The sequence below is a fragment of the Volvox carteri genome (assembly GCF_000143455.1).
Source record: "Volvox carteri f. nagariensis unplaced genomic scaffold VOLCAscaffold_8, whole genome shotgun sequence".
Classification (NCBI taxonomy): Eukaryota; Viridiplantae; Chlorophyta; class Chlorophyceae; order Chlamydomonadales; family Volvocaceae; genus Volvox; species Volvox carteri.
In genome coordinates this window covers 630,224-648,694 of record NW_003307551.1, presented here as the reverse complement: position 1 = coordinate 648,694, position 18,471 = coordinate 630,224, and the positions used below count along the sequence as shown (strand labels likewise).

Genomic DNA, 18,471 nt, shown 5'->3' with positions numbered 1-18,471 from the left:
TAGGGATGGTGGTTTGGAGAGCCTCCCGCACCGGGGTGGGGTGGGGTGGGGGGTTTGTTGTTGTCCGCAAAAGTTGACCATCAGCTTTTGTAGCAGCTGGGCGCTGCCACCATATCGCCGCCTTCACGCCACCTGTCCGCGCCGCCGCCTCATCATCATCATCATCCTCATCAACATCCTTCCCGCAAAGCCTCAAGGCCACAGTACCAACACCCGCCACCATCATCATATACGTCCCTATTCACCGTGCCCCTCCCCTCCCCCTCCATCCACCTTGCCACACACCCTTCCCCCTCCACCGCCGCTATTCACCCCACCCCCCTTCCCCTCTTACCGCTAACCTCCCCCTCCACCTCCCCACACACCGCCACAACGAACATCTCCCCCGCCGTAGGGCCCGTCTACCCGCCCCCTCACCCATCGAGGTCCGCTGGACCAGCGGCAGCTCCTCGCCCCTCAGTCCGGCAGCTGGGCCTCCGGAGTCGGTGCACTGCTGGGTGGGGATCATCATGTACCTGCCCGAGGAGCCGGAGGCGAGGGAGAAGGTCACGCAAGCGTGAGTGGCGGCACCGCTAGAGGGAGGAAAGGGGGGAAGTGTGGGTGTATGTGTGGGTGAGGGTCTCACACCTCCTTCGCAACCACACGCCAACCCACCAACCCAAATCCATGAACGCCCCGCGGCCGCCCTCGTCACGCACCGCCTTAACAGAGGCTTCCTGCCAAGCCGTGCATTTCATGTACGTAGTACTAGTGCATTTCCGCACCATGCCGACCACGTACCTTCCAGCCGACGTATCTTGCGCCGTACTTGCCCTGGCCGCAGTTTCCGGGGGTATACCCGGCTTGTGGAGAGCAAGCTGATGCCCCGGTTCGACGCCACGTGGCACTGGGCCAAGCTGGAGACCTCCTCCCGGCCGGAGGGCGAGCTGGAGGGGCTGGTGCGACCCAGGCTGGCGAGCCGGTTTGGGAGCGCCTTGGGCGCGCTGAGCCGCTACAGGGCGGTTCTGGACCCCCAGGGTACCTTGGCCAACAAGTGGCTTGATGCGGTGCTGGGGCCCGTGCCCAAGCAGCAACAGCAGGCGCAGGAACGGCAGGCGCAGGAGTAGTGGTAGTAGGTAGAAGAAGCTGAGGGGGAGGCGGAGTGGAGTCAGCCAAGGGTGTGTGTGTGTGTGCGTGCGTATGTGTGTGTGTGCTGGGTGCAGCCAGGGCGGCAGGGCAGGGAGGGGCTGTGCGACCGTTTGAGGTTTGAGCTCGGCGTGAGATGGTGAAGAGTGTCCTTACCCGTGTAGATGTGTGTGTCTGTTTGTGTGTGTCTGTGTGTGTGCGGACTTTGCAAAGCGGCATGGGCAGCACCACCGGTATGGGTGATGTAATGTAAGTGCTGTCCTGCATCTTGTCTGTCTGTCTGTCCAGTGTGCATGATGTGGCGTAAGGTGGGCCCCAGTGTAGAGGTCGGGGGAAGCGGGGAAAGGTGCCGCAGTGTCACCTGCGGGTTACTGCCGCTGAAAACGCTGCTGATGTACCCAGGTGGATGGCTGTCCAACCAAAAACGGTTAGGTCTTTCGAGGCAAACGCCCGAGTCGAGAGTGGCTGTATCCGTGCTCACCTTGCCGTGCAGCGTTCACGTGCGTTCACTGCGAGGCAGATAGTCCAGCGCTCATAACTCGTCCCAGTTCCCGGCGACTTGTTGGCATTAACTTCAAACCCTAGTACCTCTGCGAGCTGATGTGATGGCCTCGCAGCACTTTTCACTGCAACAATGACGGTGCAGCATGCTTTTCAACAAACAGGGTATCCTCTATATAAGGAAAACGGATCCCAATTCAGGTTTAAAGGTGCAGAGGCCAGTTGCCGAAGAGAAGCACGAGCACATCCACACGCGAGCTCAGCTCCCATAAAATCGACGCGCTAGTCATAAAAATTGCGGGTTTTTTTTGCGTCCACCTCCACGACCTGCCTGGTCACCCATCCTAACAGCCTCTGGCTAAGGGCTCTGGCACCTCCTAAGACTTCAGCGTTCCACCTAACCACCGTCCGAAACGTCTCCAAAGCAGGCCCCAGAGCAAAGCACCACCTCAGTGGTACACCTGACCCACATCAGGATTTTCACTCCTTCCTCCCTACCTAGGTCCCAAGAGCAGGGAGGGCAGCTCCCTACCTCCCTCCCTACCCGCGCATGCACTTGTCGCGCCACGTGTGTCGGACTTCCACCTACCAGTGGGGGGCTCACCCGCCGCCAGACCCCGCCAATAGCTCCTACCTTGCGCCTTAACCACCCCGTCTAATTCCTAACCACCTAACGACCTAACGGGACTCGCCGTACTCGGTGCTCGCCCTTAAACAGCGGAGTAAGCAGAATGCAAATCCGAACGGTGGATCATTTTTCCCTGCACGACACGACATGACATGACACGACACGGCACGACACGAAACCCAAGCGCGCTGTGTGGGCCCCCAGAGCCGTCCCTCTAAGCATTTCTACCCATCCCATGTCGCAACAAATTGCCGTGCTTGGCCATCCGAAGCGAAAACAGCTGCGCCGCGTGAGAAATTTGAACAAGTATAGACACGTTACTCGAGTGTATGCGTATGCGCATGGTAGCAGGGGTCTCGGGACCCGAAGAGGGCCCGAATGGGCAGCCCCTCGCCTCATCAAACCGCACCGCGACCGAGTCTCGAGGGCCCGGGCACTTGTTGACGACATGAACACCAGCACGGCGGACACCACGCCGCCGCCTCCGCCTTCTCGACGCGGATATCCCCCGGGGACTAAAAGCCCTGGGGTTGCCCATCCCCATCACAGGACTACCCCCCCCACACCACCGCAACCTGCGACGCCATCGTCGTGCATCACGCTGCGCTGGGGTTCACCTTCTTGCACGGTATGCTGCACTGCGGCCGGACGACGTCACCCGCGACTCTCCGCGACTCTCCGCGCGCTCCTGCACTGCCAGCCGACAGCCCGCCTCGCCGACACCCTGGTGGTGGTGGTGACGCAGGCTGTCAGTAGCCGAAGCGCTTCCACGAGGTCACCAGCGTCTGGGGTGATCACAGGAATATCGAGAACACAAAGACGAGTAGGTAGGGGAGGGAGCGGGGTGCAGGAGCAGAGCCTTCTAGAGCAGTAGGGGAAAAACGTTTAAGGCTATGTCCTCGGGATAGCTTTGTGGGGGAGGGCGCAGTCGCGGGATGAAAAGAGAGCCCGCAGGGCGTTCAAAGGTGAAGGTTGTGTCGCGGCAGATGTCTGCTACCAAGCAGAAGCGAGCGGCAACCCAAGCTCACCTGCAACCGCGTCACGATTCGGCGCTTCTCCGCTGAAACGGTGCGGGGAGCGCGTGCGTGCTTCCCGGCGCAAGCAGACAGGGCCGCGCGCTGCCTTGCGCACTCCGAGTCACCGTCGGGGCCAGCACGCTGCACAGAAGGCCCCGGCAAAGCATGGATTAGGAGCCAACGACCCGGCAGCATGGAGCATTATACCGGTTGTCACCTTCATGCAGTCCATAAGCGCGCCAAGCTCGGCAGCACAGGGTGTTTCGGCATGAACCAGGCGCTTCGTCACCGAGCTTAGATTCGCCTCCCTGATGTTTCTCATATCGTGTCCCATGGCTTCTACTACGTCTTCAAAGTTCCAGTGCTTTATCGGCAGGACGGAGTCGCCATTGATTGTAATAGCCTCGCCGGCTCGACCGTTAGCTTGGCTTGGCAGTAATGGTCAGCTATAGAAATGCAGTTGTAAAGCAGTTCCCCTGCAATGATTTCAGCAACGCGCACCGCGAGAGGACCGCAAGCACAAATATTTTTACGACAGGTCCGGTTAGCTCTAAACGCGATTGGTAGGCCAACCGCAGTTAACCATGCTCCTTAGTCAACATTTACATATTACAATGCTCGCTTGTTACTTAGCAATTTGATTCAATTTATGAACCTATGCACGTACCGCAGTGCGGCCAAAGACGTTTACTGATAATCCACATAGATCCAGCGCTGCACGAAAGACTTACACCAGCTCGGGATGATACGTTTTGGGACTGCTGCCACAAACGTCCTGGCGAGCCGCGCCGGGCCAGCAGCCGTCGTCAGCGTCCTCCCGGCTACCGCCGTCACGGCCTTCGCGTCGCGCCACGGCGCACGGATCCAGCCCAGCCGCTGCAACGGCTGCCCAAGATGCAACTCGGCTGCATGTGCCGCCATCGCCCCACAGACGTGCACGAGTAGCAGCAACGATAGCTGCAGCTCTAGAAGCAACAACGTTGCCGCGACTCATAATAGCAGCCGCCGCCTTCGCGGAATGTGCGTGCCGGTCAGGGAACCGCTCCACCGCGGTGCCGTACTCGCCGCCACGGCCACATCGGTTCCGACATCAAGCCACGACCAGCCACCCACCTCCGGATCTGCCCCAGCGATCTGCGACCCGTCAGCCTACCAAACTCTGAGCCTGCTCATCCTTCTGTACGAGTGCACCCTGCGCGCGTACGGCAGGTACGACATCCACTCGCGAAGCTCTTCCGCTCCGTCGACCATCCAACCCCTTCATGTACCTTCATCCACACTCACCGTACCATCGCACCCCGTACAGTCGTACCACCGTTACTGCAACGACTCTTCTACCTGACAGGCCGTCAGTTATTCCTCGGAAAACCTACCCACCAACTGCACCTGATTGATCCTTTGGCACTCGGTCCTGAGGTTGCCCCGTGTTGCCTGCCACGGCTGTGAGAGATACACTGTTGCGGCCGGCAAGGTGCCTTTTAGCTGTCTGGCCCCACAACGATGATGAGCTCCCAGCTCCCTTTTGCGGCCCCAAACTTCCGACCTGCCAATCCATTTGCCCAACAGTTCAGTCAGCTGGAATTCTACGTAAATTTGAGAATTCCCCCCTTTAGAATTTGAGAAGTGAAAATGAACTGATCGTATCGCACTGCACCTCGTCCCCAATGATGTTGTGCCGTCGCTGCCCTCCTCCTCCTCCTCCTCTTTCTTTTCCCCACCTCCACGGGGGGAAAAATTGGTGTTGTCCAAGTCCCCAGTCCGCTGCTGGAGGCCGCCGACTTGCTAACGCTACCCGCCGTAGTGGACGAGCTGCCGTGCTGTGTCGTACTGCTGGTCCCGCTGGAGGAGCAGCCACGTCGGCGGCCCCCAATGGCGGCGGCGGCGCCGATCTCGGCGTCCGGTCCACACACACCCGGGTCGACATCCGCAGCGGCGCCGTCGGCCTCCCTTGACGGCGTGGAAGGGGCGCAAGGCCGGCCGACGTCTTGGGGAACGACGAGCCACGGCTCTGCTCCCGCTGGTGATGACGATAGTCGTGGCAGCTGTTGCAGCAGCAGTGGTGAACACGGCGGCGGCAGTAGCACTAGCGGGCTGATGGAGCCGCTGGCGGTGCAGTACCTGAACCGTGCGGCAGCGGAGGCGCTCGGAGCTGTGTGTGGGACTGGCGCGAGCTCCTCCTGCCCCGGGGCTTGGGAGCTTGAGATGGCGGATCTTGGTGCTGCTGACGTCATTCGGGCGGTAAGTCCTTGAGCCAGGACAAGGAAATCAAGTGGGGGGGGGAAGGGAGTGCGACAGAGGATAGAGGAGCGCGGACACCGGTGGAGGGCTCCGGTGGCGCCTTGCCGCTACGTTTGGACCATAAGGGCTGAGAAGGTGCTTTCTGGTGGTGGTGGTGGTTGTGGTTGTGGTGGTGGTTATTTCATAGCTGCCCTCCTTGTTCCTCAACTTGAACCTTCCCCCCCTCCTCCTCTCGCCTTCTTCGCCCTCCGGGGGTAGCTACCCCCCCCCTTCGCAGCACTAAGCAACCCTCCTCGCTCCTCCCCCCCCAGATGTCCAAATCCCGGGGGCCGCCGCGGAAGGGCACTTCACTCTGCGCCGACCTGACTCTGAGGGCCGCAGCACCTGCAGTGGAGGCTGCGGGCCCTGGTGACCTGAATGTGGGGGTTCGCGGTTTTGGCGGCAGGAGAACCATCCACTGCCCCGAGGCCCTGCTGCTGCCCCTCATGTCACCCAACGGTAAGCGCATCCTTACGTATGGCAGTGTAATTCCTTTGGGATTGTGAATGAGTACGGCAATAAACTGGGGGCGCCTGGGAGGTGAGGCAGGTTGAGGAATGGGGAGGGGTACGGAGGGGCAACTGGATGACTAGATGACTAGAATTACGTAGCTCCTGTCAAGCCACATTACACACCGCCACACGACGTCATCCACGTCACGTCACATCAAGATATGGCACTCTTTGGCCCCAACCCCTGGGGGGGCCAACCACCGATCGAACGGCATCATCTCGTTCCGTTGCACACAGGCTCGCGTGCACATCTAACTAACTACACACGATCCATCTAACTTCATCTACACCCCTCACAACCCCGTATTCCCTATCCCGCCGCGTCTCCCCCCCCTTCCTGACATGGTTCGTCTTTCCCCCCGCCGCTGCGGCGTCTCCTTCCCAGGCACCTGTGCCGCCGTTGCAGTGCTGTTCGAGCGGTGGGAAGTGAATGACGTCACTGGAGGAGTGGTGCTGGAGGGCAGGCCGCTGGTGCCCGAAGTGACCCCTGGGTCACAACCTGCGGGTGCGGCGGCGGCTCTAACGCAGCTGCCAGAGCGGGTGCGCGCTCAGGCGGACGAGGTGCGCGGACTTAAGTCGCAGCAGGGGTTGACGAACAAGGTGAGGCTCGTGTCGGATGGGGCGGTTAAGAGCCCGGTGGGACCTGTGTGGGTACTAACTGGCGCGGGACGAGTGCCGTTTGTTGTGGAGGACTGGTGGTGGGGTGAAAAGGGATAATGGAAATTGAAGATGAAGAGGGGCGAAGGGAGGGCAAACGGCAGGGACCTGGGGCCATCGCGGGCGGGTGAGTTGCTAAGACGGTGCACGTATGATGCTCCGTAGGGCCCTAGCGCGAGGTAGGTCTGCGGTCAAATTCCTCATCATCTCTTACCTCCTCCTGTGTTTCACCACTCATCATCCCGTTCACCGTGAGCTGCTCCCCTTCAAATTCTCCGTGAGCTACCCTGCGGATGATCAAGTAGTATTTCCTCGTTGACGGGATCTCGGATCTCGGTGCATGTTGGAACCGATGTGGCGGTGGTCGCAGGATCCCCAGGTGGTTGCGGCCGTTGCGACGCTGCAGCAGCTCAAGATGGAGCTGGATTTGCAGCAGCGCCTGCACCGCGCGTTCAGCGGGGAGATCAGCGTGCTGCGGCCACTGCTGCAGCAACAGGTGCTAACGGATGGATGAGGAAGGAGGGACTCGAAATCAGATTGGCGCGGGGGGTTGCATGGTGACGGAAACATTGCATTCTGGCAGTGGCCAGTGCCGTACGTACTGGAGCCGTCGGAAGAGAGTTACTTACAGTTAAGACGGCGTTGCGGGACTTTCGCTTTGGGACGAGTGCAGGCGAGACCTGTGGTCTGACGAAAAGCGGAGACAGCGATCGCCCTGTTTGCCTACGGAGATTTGAAGCACCCACACGCGAGCATGCGCACAAGCGAACGTAGAAAGCAACAAAAGGCGAGGATCCTGCTCGTGTGCATGTATGGGGGCGGACCTGGCAAAAAGCGTTTTGTAACTCTGAACTCCAGCCTGGGGATTGCACACACAAAAGAGCTATTGCTAAGGATCTCACACGGGTTCACGTGTGTACAGCGAGGTGCGTGAGCTTTATAATTTGAAAACTTTGCATCTGTCCTTTGAAACTGGATTAGAGTCTGCCGCTGCGAGCCCGCAGACAGCTTACCCAGACCACCAAACTCTGTATATGTACGTCCAGCTCCGGCTGGTGGCAATGTCATAGATAAGCTAATATCCAGATTATATCCGATTACTGAGATCTGGAGCACCATCGTCGCAGAACTGAATTGCGAAAGGGCAGGACATCGCCGCGTCTGGAAGTGACGGTAGCAAAACACGGTGGTAGCGCTGGCGGTGGTTGAAGAATTCCAGTGCCGCGTGACGCGGCTGTACATTATGTGGTGGTGCCCGCTGCCGCACTGGCCAGAGCACTTGGCTCTGGGCTGCTCGGGGGGCCGGAGGCGGGGGCGGGGCGGGTCTGTTAGGGGCCCCGCCTGCCCCGGGTGCAAGCGATGCGTGCACAGTGTTGCACCGTGTAACCCCTGTGGGCAAATACGGCAAACACCACTTTGGGAAACTGAGCGCCTGTGGGGACCGACCTGTTGTAAAGGCCTTCGGGCGCTTTGTGTAGCTGTGAGGGGTGTGTAGTCCGCTGATCGACGGAGGCCCCGATACACAAGCACGATAACGTGTGAATGTGTGTCTGCGTGCGTCACGCCTCATGATGATGTATAGCCTCACGGAAACAGGACTCCATCCTTTGTCCAAGTTGGGGAGCTGTTGGGGTGCGTTATCGGCCAAGGATGCCTCAATATCCGGCACGGAGGTTTATTACAGCGATGCGACTCAACATGTGTGCTGCCAACCTTTCACTTGCTGTCAGCCAAAGCATCATAACGGGGCCGTGTACAACAAGGAACGACGATCCATACATGAACCACTGGCCGTATCCTAGGGGTAACACCCTTCGGCACTGAAGAGATCGTGCTGCTGCTTGCTGCCCTCCGTGCGTTCGGTCTTTGCCCTGGGTGTTCAGCTCCCTTCTTCATACCGGCGTAGTTCGTACTGCTTGAGGCAACTTAGTTTTTTTGGAGGCGACTAAAAGATTTTTACCATTGATTTTTCCTTTCGTCATGCCACTCAGTGTATTGTCTCCCACTGCTCTCTCAGAGGGGACCCATCCGTCCGTCCTGGGCTGCCAGCCCCCACAGGCGCCTCCGCGTTCAGCCACGTTATGACGCGCTGTTCTGTCTACACCCGATAGGTTGTCTTAATGCCATACTAATCCGCTTTTACTTCAATAGGCAAAACTGTGGCGACGTACCACGGCCGTACCACCGTGCCAGCAACCATAAGACCAAACCCACATTTGTCGCTGGGCACTTTCACAACACCAACTTGGACTCATGCCCCTGACCATCTCCACGGACACGTCCATCATAGCGCTGTATTTCACAGCGCTGCCGCAGGCAGCACCTGTGCCTGTCATGAACTTAATGCCGCTGTGGACGTAGCTTGGGTTTGTCCCACTGCACAACACAAAGGGAAACAGATACGGGACAGTGCACAAGACGCGTACACCCCCGCGTTAACGTGTGCGTGTGTTAACCCCTCGTTGCCGTGCCGCCCCTGTTGTCTGCTGGGCTGGAGCATCGCGGGGCTATATGGGCGTGATGGTCATGCTGTCTCCGAAGAGTCTTCCTGCTCCAGGCTTGTTGCGCTCCGGCTCCGGATCTAAAATGCTGAGGAGAGATGGCCGATGCAGCGGTCAATGCATCTTAAGCGGTCAATGGTCAGCAGATGTTCTCCTTTGTTCTGCCAAATGCATCATGCGTTCATATGCCTAGCGTCGCTGCATCCCCAACCCTATGGTAGCTACCAGCCACGACACAACACGCCATTGAAGCTCAAAACGTATTACTGGATTCAGTACGCCGGATTCCGTCGAGGCGCGGAATGCAGGAATTGATGAACCGCTGCGGCTACACAGGTTCTTCGCTGCTGGCCTCAACCGTCGCCAAATGCTATTTGCGAACGAAGCCATCCAGCGGCGCATCCCCCTCCCTGAGCCAGGCTGTGTCCATCTCGTAGGCGTGCAGGTCGTCCAGGCTGCAGCTGCCCCCCACACTCCACACCTCGATACCGGGGTCAGCGTGCTGCTGATGGGGCTGGGGCTGCTGGGGCTTCACGTGTGGCGCATGTCCCCGATACACCCGGGTTGTGAGCACCTGCCCGCTGCCGGTGAACACCTCCAGACACGACGCGTCCAGAAACACACGCAGCCGCAAGGGGGAGCCGGGGGGAAGGTCCAAGTCGCCGCCTGGACAGAAACCGGGACGGGACGGGAAGGGGAAAGCGGTGCGGGGGGGCCTCGTCAGGGGAGAAGGATCACCTCCTTCCTCCCCTCGGAAAGCGCAAGGAGGCGAGTCTTTTTTTATTGTTTCTTACTGGAGGTCCCCAATCAGGCCAAAGTCATGAGTAGCCAGTAGAACCGCAACCCACCAGATGGCAGGTAGGCCCGCTACATGCACTTGGTCACCATTGGCCGTGAAGCTGCCAGCAGCCTTGACATACCCCGCACGCTCCGCCCCTGAAGCACGCGTACGGCATACCCCGGCCCCCCAACCCTAATCCCTGCCCTCCCCTCACCCGCTCTACCCCGCCACATCCACAGCCATTCCTCCAAGTCCCGATTGAACGGTGTTGTGCGGGCAGCTCGTGGTCGGTGCGCGTCCGGGGGTTGGCGTGATGCGGCTGCAGCAGCGTGGTCCAAGTCTCCTGTCGCCACCTCCCCCTCACCACCCGCCGTGTCCTCCTCCACCATCTCCTCCTCGTCCGATAGCGGGCCCTCCAGGCTGGTGTCAGAGGAAAGCTCCAGATCCGGATCAGCCCTTATAAGCTCTGACGGCAAGTCCGGTGGAAAGGAGTGGTGATGATGTTGGTGGAGGTGGGGGCCCTGCTGCTGCGGCTGCGTGGTCGCTACAGAAGCGGAGGAGGAGGGGGGTGGCGTCATGGCGGAGGCCGTGGAGGCGCCTGCGGGGGGGTGTTCCCCGCGCCACAGCGCCTGGCGGCTGGGGTGCATCGCCTCGAACACGACGTACAGTCGGCGGCTCGTCCAGTCGTACACTAGGGCGGCAGCGCCACGACCCCTGGGACGCCAGCTGCGAAGCAGCACTACCGTACGGTGCGCAGTACCGGGACTGGATTGGGAGGCAGGGAAGAGATGGAGATTGGGGAAGTTAGCGGGGACGGTGCTGACAAGCGAGGAGGGGTATGTAGTTGGCAATTCTGCCCCTTGGTTCCGGAGCTAACACCGGGCTATAAGAGTACACAGGCGCTCCGGTCCCTTCCCCCGCCCGCCCTCCACCCACCACCCGCCGGCCCAAGGCCTTACGTCACCTCTTGTCCCCCCCCCCCGCTCCTCCTGGCACTCGCACCCCTCCCGCTCCCCCACCTGATCGCCATCTCTAGGTCCAGGTGCAGCCCCCGCAGCCCCATCAGCCGCCAGGGTGACCCGTGGGTCAGCGACACCCGGCTGAAGTGAACTGCCACGTCACTGCGGAGCGCAGTCAGCTCGGGAAGGGGGAGCTGTCGGGCGCGGGGGACAGCGCGGCAGGGGGTGCGGGGTGAGCGGGGTGCGGTGTAAGGGGGGGGGGGTCCTAATCCCTAGGGAGAGAAGGCAGGGAGCGAGGGAGAGAGAGCAGGGGTAGGCCGAGGCGGGCTGGGTGCGGCACCACTCCACATGCCGCTGCAGCCCACCCACCTGGAACAGCTTATCCCCTCGCAGGTATAAGGCCCGCGGGAGGGACACACAACCAGCGTAGCTGTACTTGTCACACAGGGCGGGGGCAGGAGGCACTCGGCGCAGCTCCTTCATGTAGCCCCACAGGATGTGACGGCCCTGCTCATGTTGGGCAGGGGGTAACGACGGTAGCAGAGTGCCGACTTCGGCAAGTAGGCAACAGGAGGTCGAGGTGGTAGTGGTGCAGATGCAGGTGGTGGAACCTGATAGGAAATTATACGCCTGGGGGAGGGGGGGTTGCACGAGAGCGGAGAGGGGGGGATTCCATGCTGACCAAACCCAAGCTCCTCCACCCTCTCGTCCACTGTAGCAGCTGGCCACCGCTGAAAAGGAGAGCTCGCGAGATGCTGTTGAAGCGCTTTGCGCGTATTTGTAGTTGTTCAATGTGCCGTACTGTGTACCAGCTACTACATCCACCCTCTCCTCCCCTCCGGGGGGAGGGGGGATCTAATAGTCGGCTCCATTCGGACTCTTGCCGGCCCTATGGTTTTTAACACCGCAGATTGTAATTTTTACCTTATCACCTTCGTTACACTTACCTTCATGATTACGACCTGAATGACCCTGGGGGAGTATTGATCGCATCCCTTTCCCACAGCAGCAGCAGCAGCCTTTTACAGCCTTCTGTTTCCCACCTACTCCCCCGCCTTCCCTTACCCTCCCTGGACTACTGCCATTCATGTGCTGTCTACACACATCACAGATCATATTCATTTTTTGTGCATTTCACTCAATTTCGTATCTGTAGTAGCTGGTACACAGTACGGCACATGTGTCAACTGCAAATGCGCGCCAAGCACTTCGCGCGCGTGTGCGCGCAAATCGGATTTATCGCACATACCGCTAGACCCGTGATGACTAATGGTGTCCAGGTGCCGTGCCGTACAGCTTCCGTACCTGAGCGTCTTGGAAGCAGGCCGGCGCGTACAGGCAGTTCCCAATGTCCAGCGGTGCCGCGCCCACAGCATTGGCGATGTCGTATTTCGCTGCCGTACTGTCGTACTCGCCGATCCAGTAAATCGGTCGCGTGCCTACCAGGTCGCCGGAGATGTGGCATGCATCGGGTGCATTGCCGAATAGCCAGCGCCGGTGTTGCGGTACGGAGCTTGCGAAGGCGTGGCGCGTAGTGGAGGCGACGTCGGCGGCACGTGCCAGGGTGGGCACAGGGCTGGTGCCGCCGCTGGCGACGCCACCGCTGCCGCCGGCATTAAGTAGGGGCAGCTGCACATGCATGGCGCCGTCGCCGATGCGGAAATCCGAGGAGGCGGCATCGGCGTTTGGTCTCACGGCCTTTGGCTTAAGTTCAACGGTTGGTTTGGTCTCAACGATGCTGGCAGTGGCGGCAGTCGCGGTAGCGGCAGCGGCGGCGGCGACGGCGGCGGCATAGGAAAACGCCGGGGCGGAAGCGGGGCTGTCTAACTCGGTTGCGGAGTTCGCAGGGGTGGCAGCGAGCATCTGTGGACTATCCAGCGCATCAGGTGCAGCGGCCGAGCAGCGCAAATCGGTAGCGACGGAGGTGCCACATCCGGCAGAAAGCGCCGCCACCGTTGCCGTCAGAGGCCGCAGCGGCTGGGCCTTATGGTAGCGCATGGTAACGGGTGCTGGCAGCGGCTCCACTTCCGTATCAGGCTCCGGAACCGCCGAGTGGCCCATCACGCCAGGACTGTAGCTCAATTTGCCGCCGCTCGCAGTCACGGAGCCCATGGTACCGCCGCTGTCGCCCCTGAGCGCCGCATCCTCCTCCTCCGCCGCCGCTGCTGCTGCCGCCCCGGCCCGGGCCCGACGCGCCTCCATGACCTGCGTGACCATGAAGTGCAGGTCTTGAAGTACGGCACGGTCAGCGGCGGCGGCGGCGGGGACGGTGGCGGACGCGGTGAGCGTGGAGCTGGTCAGGCAGCAGCTTCGTACAATCGGAGCCTGGCCTGGGGCGGCTGCAGCAATCTCTTCGTCGGCAGTAGCGGCGGCGGCTGCGGCAGGTACGGAAGGGGCGCGCGGGTCCACATGGCCGCCTCCGCTTGCGTCGCCGGCGTCTGCAGCATGGCTGCTGGCCCCGTTCTCAAGCACCGGCGAGGGCAACAAGGAAACAGCCCGCCGTACAGTAATACTGGCGATGGCTGTCGACGCATCCGAGCCAAGGTCAGCGGGGGCTGTCCAGGGCGCGGCCGCAATCACGCTGAAGTCGATGACGTCAGCGCCATGACGAACCGCGGCTGCTGGTGCGACGGCGGTGACGAAATCGAACTCGGTGGCAGCAGCGTGCGCGGCGGCGATGGCGGAAGACGACTCGACGGCTGCCGCTTTGGTTGCTGTACATGCCGTACTTTGCTGTTCTTGCGTCACTGCCTGCAGTAACGCATCCACCAGTTCGGCTACCGCTGCTACATCGGCACACCCAGTTCGGGACACGGACATCTTGATCATCACAGGCTCCGCAGCCGCAATGTCCACAGACCTGACGGGCTGTGGCATTGCCGCCAGCTGCACGACGGGCTCCGCCGCCAGCGTTTGCCGTACCGCCTCAACCAACGACGTCGGCACCTCGGCTGCATAACCCCCCTTGTCTCCGCCGCCGCCGCCGATGCTGCTGCTCACGGCCTGCCTCTGCCACTCCGACGCCGTCTCCGAGTCGCCAACGGCGCCGCCGTTGCCGCTGTCGCCGCTTCTGGATCTGCTTCGCAGACTGCTTGAACCACTTGCCGTACACTCCAGCCTGCTGCCGTGCACCATGGAGGTGTCGCTCGCACCGCTGCTGCTCTCTCGTCCAGCGATCACACCGCTTGGCTCCGCCGCCTCCATCACCCCCTGCTGCTGCTGCTGCTGCTGCTGCTGCTGATCCTGCTGCTGCTGATCCTGCTGCATTAGTTGCATTAGCTGCTTCTCGTCCAATTTCTCCTTTCCCTTGGTCAAATCCGACCGCGTCGTATGAAGCATAGCCGGGAGGTGACAGCTGCCTGTGAGAGCGGCCGGGGGCATACCGCGGTGAAAACCGACAACATCGCCCACCTCTCCCTCCTCCACCGCCTCCGCCCCTGTCCCCGTCTGCGCCAGTGCCACCTCGGCCTCCTCATAAACAATCACCGCCATCGTCTGCATGACCGATCCCACCTCCGCCCTCACCGCTGCCTGGAAACCATCCTCCGCCACCTCCTCGACCTCCCCGCTGTTCTTCAGCGCGTCGTTAGTACGCAGAGTTGGCGGCGTTGGCGCCATTGCCGCTTCCTCCGCCTTGGCTGCCGCTGCCGCCTTGGGACCGAACGCCTTCGCCTCAATGATATCCTCCACCACCTCCGCCAGCCCATCCTCCTCCACCTCCGCCTTCCCCGCCGCCGCGACCGCCGTCGCCATCGGTTCCATCTCGACCATATGTTCCCTCTCCTCCCCCTCCCCCTCCCCCGCTTCCTCCTCCCCTTCCCTCTCCTCCCCCTCCCCCTCCCCCGCTTCCTCCTCCCCTTCCCCCTCCTCCCCCTCCGCCTCCATGAGACCCGCCAGGTCCGTAGTGGGGAGCACGTGGGCGCACAGCGGCAGAGGCTGCAGCTGCACGAGGAAGGGACACTCCCACACCACTCCCATCTTGGGGTTGGGCCAGCTGCACAAGTCGCCCACAAACCGCCAGCCTGTGGTGAGTGAGGAAGACCGGAAAACACGACATGGAAATGCGCACAGCAGAGAGAATCGAGGGAGAGCCACACCAGTTTCGCACATGACTTGCAGAAGTCAGACGGAGGCTTGGAGGAGAGGGACGGGTGACCAATCGCCTGGATTGGCTGTGTGCGCTTGCCGTAGCCACCTCCGGTACCCACCAGCAGCACCAAACCCCTAACTAAGCACACAAGACATAACATATGACAGCAACCGCAGATGCAACGGTATTCGCAACTGCGTCGGCAACCTCAACAACCACCACAGTCCTAACAGCCTCCTCTGCGCAACCGAAACCGCAGTCAAAACCTACAGCTGCAGCTCCCAATAGCTATCCCAACCGCTTAAAGGAGTCAACTGCGGTACAATGAGCAAAACGTACGAGCCAAGCAACAATCGCAAACCCGGGGGGGCCCCCGACCCGGAGGCCGTCTCACCCCGTGTGATGTCCTGTGTACGGTACACCAGTGCCGTACCGCCGCCATCCTTGAGCCCGCTGCCGATAAGCATCGTCCACTCGCGTCCGCGCCCGTCGCCCTGCTCCACGAACCACGGGTCGCGCCAGGCGGTGAGCTGGCCCGTGTGGGGCAGCTCCATCAGCGGCATCGGTACCTTGCGCCACTTGACCAGCAACTCGTCGTCTACGTGGACGTTTGCAGATGGCGGAGGGGGCAATGGCGAAGAAATGAGTTATGCGGGGTGAAGGCGGGATAAATGTTTGGAAGCACGAATATCGCCGGATCAACCTAGCAACGTCCATATTAAATCAAACCAGGCGGGCGCGACACGGAGACGCTGCAGCCGGTGTGTGTTACCAAAAATACTTGTGTGCATGCATATACACATTTGACGGGCACCGCCCTGCTTCCCCCCTCCCCAGTACCCACACCGACGCCGTAGCCGCACATACCTGGATCACATACGGCGCAGCACTGCGCCTCGAAGTGCGGCAGACCCATATCGTGACTGGGCGGGGGGTGCGGCAGGGGCACCTCTCGGTTGGTGCGTAGCCGGGCGCCCGTGTAAAAACACACCGGCACACCCGTGCGCGGTTCAACCTGCCGTACACACGCAGCCGCAGGACGGCACAGCAGCAGACGCAGTAGCAGCCGCAATACATGAGAACAGAAGGTCACCGGCATTGCGCGTGGACCGACATATATATAGCGAATATGCCGGATAATTGGATCATTGCGTGTGCTGGAATACGGACACGTGAAAACCTTGCTAATGTCGTACGGTACGGGCACGTGCGGGGGAGCAGGTACGCACCTCATGACCTTAAGGTAGGCAAAATGGGACGGTGTTATGTGTTCGCATGCTGGTGGATGCTGGTGGTGAGATGCTGAACCCAACGAATGCATTCTGAAGTCGGATGGGATGAAATGGATTAGGGTGCCCCTCTCGCAGGGGAGAGCAGGGAACTGCCTCGGGAAAGGGGGCCGCTGGTGAAGCTATTCCACCCTGTAACAACATCATACAAAGATAGTTTTTAATAGACATAGATAGCTTTTAAAACATAGTTTTTAAAACCCTAGGTTAGCACGGGCGGCAAAACTAGAATATAGCTTTTAACAGAGTGCGTGTGTTGACGCGCGTGGTGAACACACGTGGAGAAGTTGCACGACGGTGCCGTACCGCAATTGATCCTGAGAAGCAGCCGTCCGCGTCGGGCCCTCCTGGAGTTGGAAAAATGGCGGGCGGCAGTCGATCCCAATGCGCCAGATCGTACGACACCACGTGATCCCAACCCACGCCCCAGTGCCACTGGCACGTACCCGGGCGCGCCTGGTAAAACCTGTACGACAACAAGGGCGCGAGGCGGGCCAGACAGGATGTCCATGCGCTGGGGAGGGTAGTGGTTTCGTTGGTGATACTATGGATGGAGCGCCTCACAACAACAAGATTACCATTATGACTGTCATCACTGTCACCGCCCTTGCTTCTGTAGCTATAGTATCCACTGTCTCTCCGGGACTTCCTACCGATGGCTCTGGTGGTCAGGGCAATGTCTTCTGTATGTGCCTGTCCCTCCCGCGCCGCTCTCTGCTGGCCCTCTCATGCACTCCCTTCCCACCTCCCCCGTTCACTGCGCTCACAGGTGGTATCGGCCCTTGTAGAAGATGGGTCCGTTGGGGTCGGAGCCCCAACCGCTGACGGGCATCACGTGAAACATGGGCTTGAGACTCTCTTGGTCGCGGTCGTGGGACGGCGAGGGGAAGCAGTAGCTGGCGGGAGCCGGAGAAGCGGGAGGAAGGACGGCGAGGGAAACTGACGGAGGGGTGGAATGGTCGCCGCCGCAACTGCCCTGGCCGCCGCCGCCGCCGTTGCGGCTGCTACTCGGAAGCTTTAGGCTGTCGGCAGGAACGGGATTATGATCAGCATCCAGGTCTTGTTGCAGGTTTGTGTGTGGAGTACATGTTGGCAGCAGGTGGGATAGCGCCGCCGGTTTACATGCCGCCGCAGCCGCACCCGCCAGTCCAGATGTCGACTGAAGATTTCCTGGCCCTGCAGTACAGATGATGGTGATTATGGCCGCGTCCACACCAACAGCATCAGCATCAGCAGGCTCAGGTGCCCGTAGCGCCGCTGCCAGCTCCACTGAGGTTCGGTTGTTGGCGGCCGTCGCCGCCGCCGCCGCCTTGCCCTCAATTGCCGACATGAAGGGAGTGTCCGCTACCGGTTCGTTTGGGTTCTCTTGGCGGCCGGTAACATGCTGAAAAGGAGAGGCGATGGCAAGGCAACAAGCGGCACTAGCGGCGGAGTCGTTGGGGGGATTAGAGGTGGGGTTGGGCGGGGAGGCGGAAGGATGGGACTGCTGCTGTTGCTGTGGAGGGCACCCTTGCCGGTGCCCCAGGGCGGCGGCATGGGGCGATATGTCGGACGGCAGTGATGGCATGACGAGGGGTGGACGGCGGTGCGAAGTGGATGGGGCAGTCGTGACGATCCTAAGTTCTTGTGACGAACGGAGGCTGCTGTGGTCTTGAGGCTGCTTTTGGGGTGAGAGTCCTAAGTCCTGGAATGGGTGCTCGTGGGTGCTGGTGGATACACCTCCGACAAGCTCCACGGGTATAATACCTCTTTGCCGCTGCTTTGGGCTCTTCCCTCATCGCCTTATGCTTTCAAGTCCCTGACAGTCATCACTGCATAACCGCGTCTCATTGGCCTCTGCTGAATGTTCCCCTGCTGCTTTAAAAGTTATACTACCCGGCGAAGCTGGAAAAAATGCTTGTGAGTGAAATATTGAAAGCCCAGGCCACTTCGTTTTTGTATGCTAAGGGTTACCCACGTTGCGCACCTCGCCTCAAGGATGCTTGTTGCTCGTTTTGCCAAAGCTTGGACGCGTGTCCCTGTAGTATAGTCGCTGACGTCAGGCACACTCACCGTATATTCACGTACACACCGGGACCGCAATTCCATTGTGGCGATTCAGAACGTGCAGCTGCAACTGCGCAAAAAACACCGCA

The 18,471-nt window shown here is 60.6% G+C and overlaps 4 protein-coding genes across 4 annotated transcripts in view; 2 read left to right on the top strand and 2 right to left on the bottom strand.

The window, feature by feature from the left end:
• Positions 1-1,106, top strand: part of VOLCADRAFT_88191 (uncharacterized protein) — a gene marked incomplete at both ends in the record, with an annotated part of 8,443 nt that extends 7,337 nt beyond the window's left edge. Inside the window, 2 exons of the mRNA XM_002947966.1 lie at positions 395-556; positions 824-1,106. Coding sequence (XP_002948012.1) covers positions 395-556; positions 824-1,106 — 445 coding nt within the window. The remainder of the gene's footprint in view (positions 1-394; positions 557-823) is intronic.
• A 711-nt stretch (positions 1,107-1,817) lies between these two features.
• Positions 1,818-3,741, bottom strand: VOLCADRAFT_103633 (uncharacterized protein). The gene is made up of 4 exons (XM_002947812.1): positions 3,488-3,741; positions 3,283-3,411; positions 2,913-2,978; positions 1,818-2,387 (listed from the first exon to the last, which is right to left on the bottom strand). Exons 1-4 carry the CDS (start codon positions 3,602-3,604, stop codon positions 2,337-2,339), a joined length of 363 nt encoding a protein of 120 aa, XP_002947858.1. The 5' UTR covers positions 3,605-3,741; the 3' UTR covers positions 1,818-2,336.
• A 271-nt stretch (positions 3,742-4,012) lies between these two features.
• VOLCADRAFT_103632 (uncharacterized protein) lies at positions 4,013-7,574 on the top strand (the record flags this gene model as incomplete). Its single annotated transcript, XM_002947965.1, has 5 exons — positions 4,013-4,479; positions 5,028-5,508; positions 5,820-6,006; positions 6,445-6,659; positions 7,087-7,574. 5 exons carry the CDS (start codon positions 4,013-4,015, stop codon positions 7,228-7,230), a joined length of 1,494 nt encoding a protein of 497 aa, XP_002948011.1. The 3' UTR covers positions 7,231-7,574.
• A 2,013-nt stretch (positions 7,575-9,587) lies between these two features.
• On the bottom strand, positions 9,588-18,424 carry VOLCADRAFT_88188 (uncharacterized protein; the record flags this gene model as incomplete). The annotated part of the gene is made up of 12 exons (XM_002947811.1): positions 9,588-9,883; positions 10,363-10,763; positions 11,018-11,151; positions 11,327-11,587; positions 12,263-14,146; positions 14,369-14,979; positions 15,442-15,645; positions 15,915-16,062; positions 16,643-16,802; positions 17,104-17,232; positions 17,281-17,720; positions 18,389-18,424. 12 exons carry the CDS (start codon positions 18,422-18,424, stop codon positions 9,588-9,590), a joined length of 4,704 nt encoding a protein of 1,567 aa, XP_002947857.1.
• Positions 18,425-18,471: the final 47 nt, after the last annotated feature.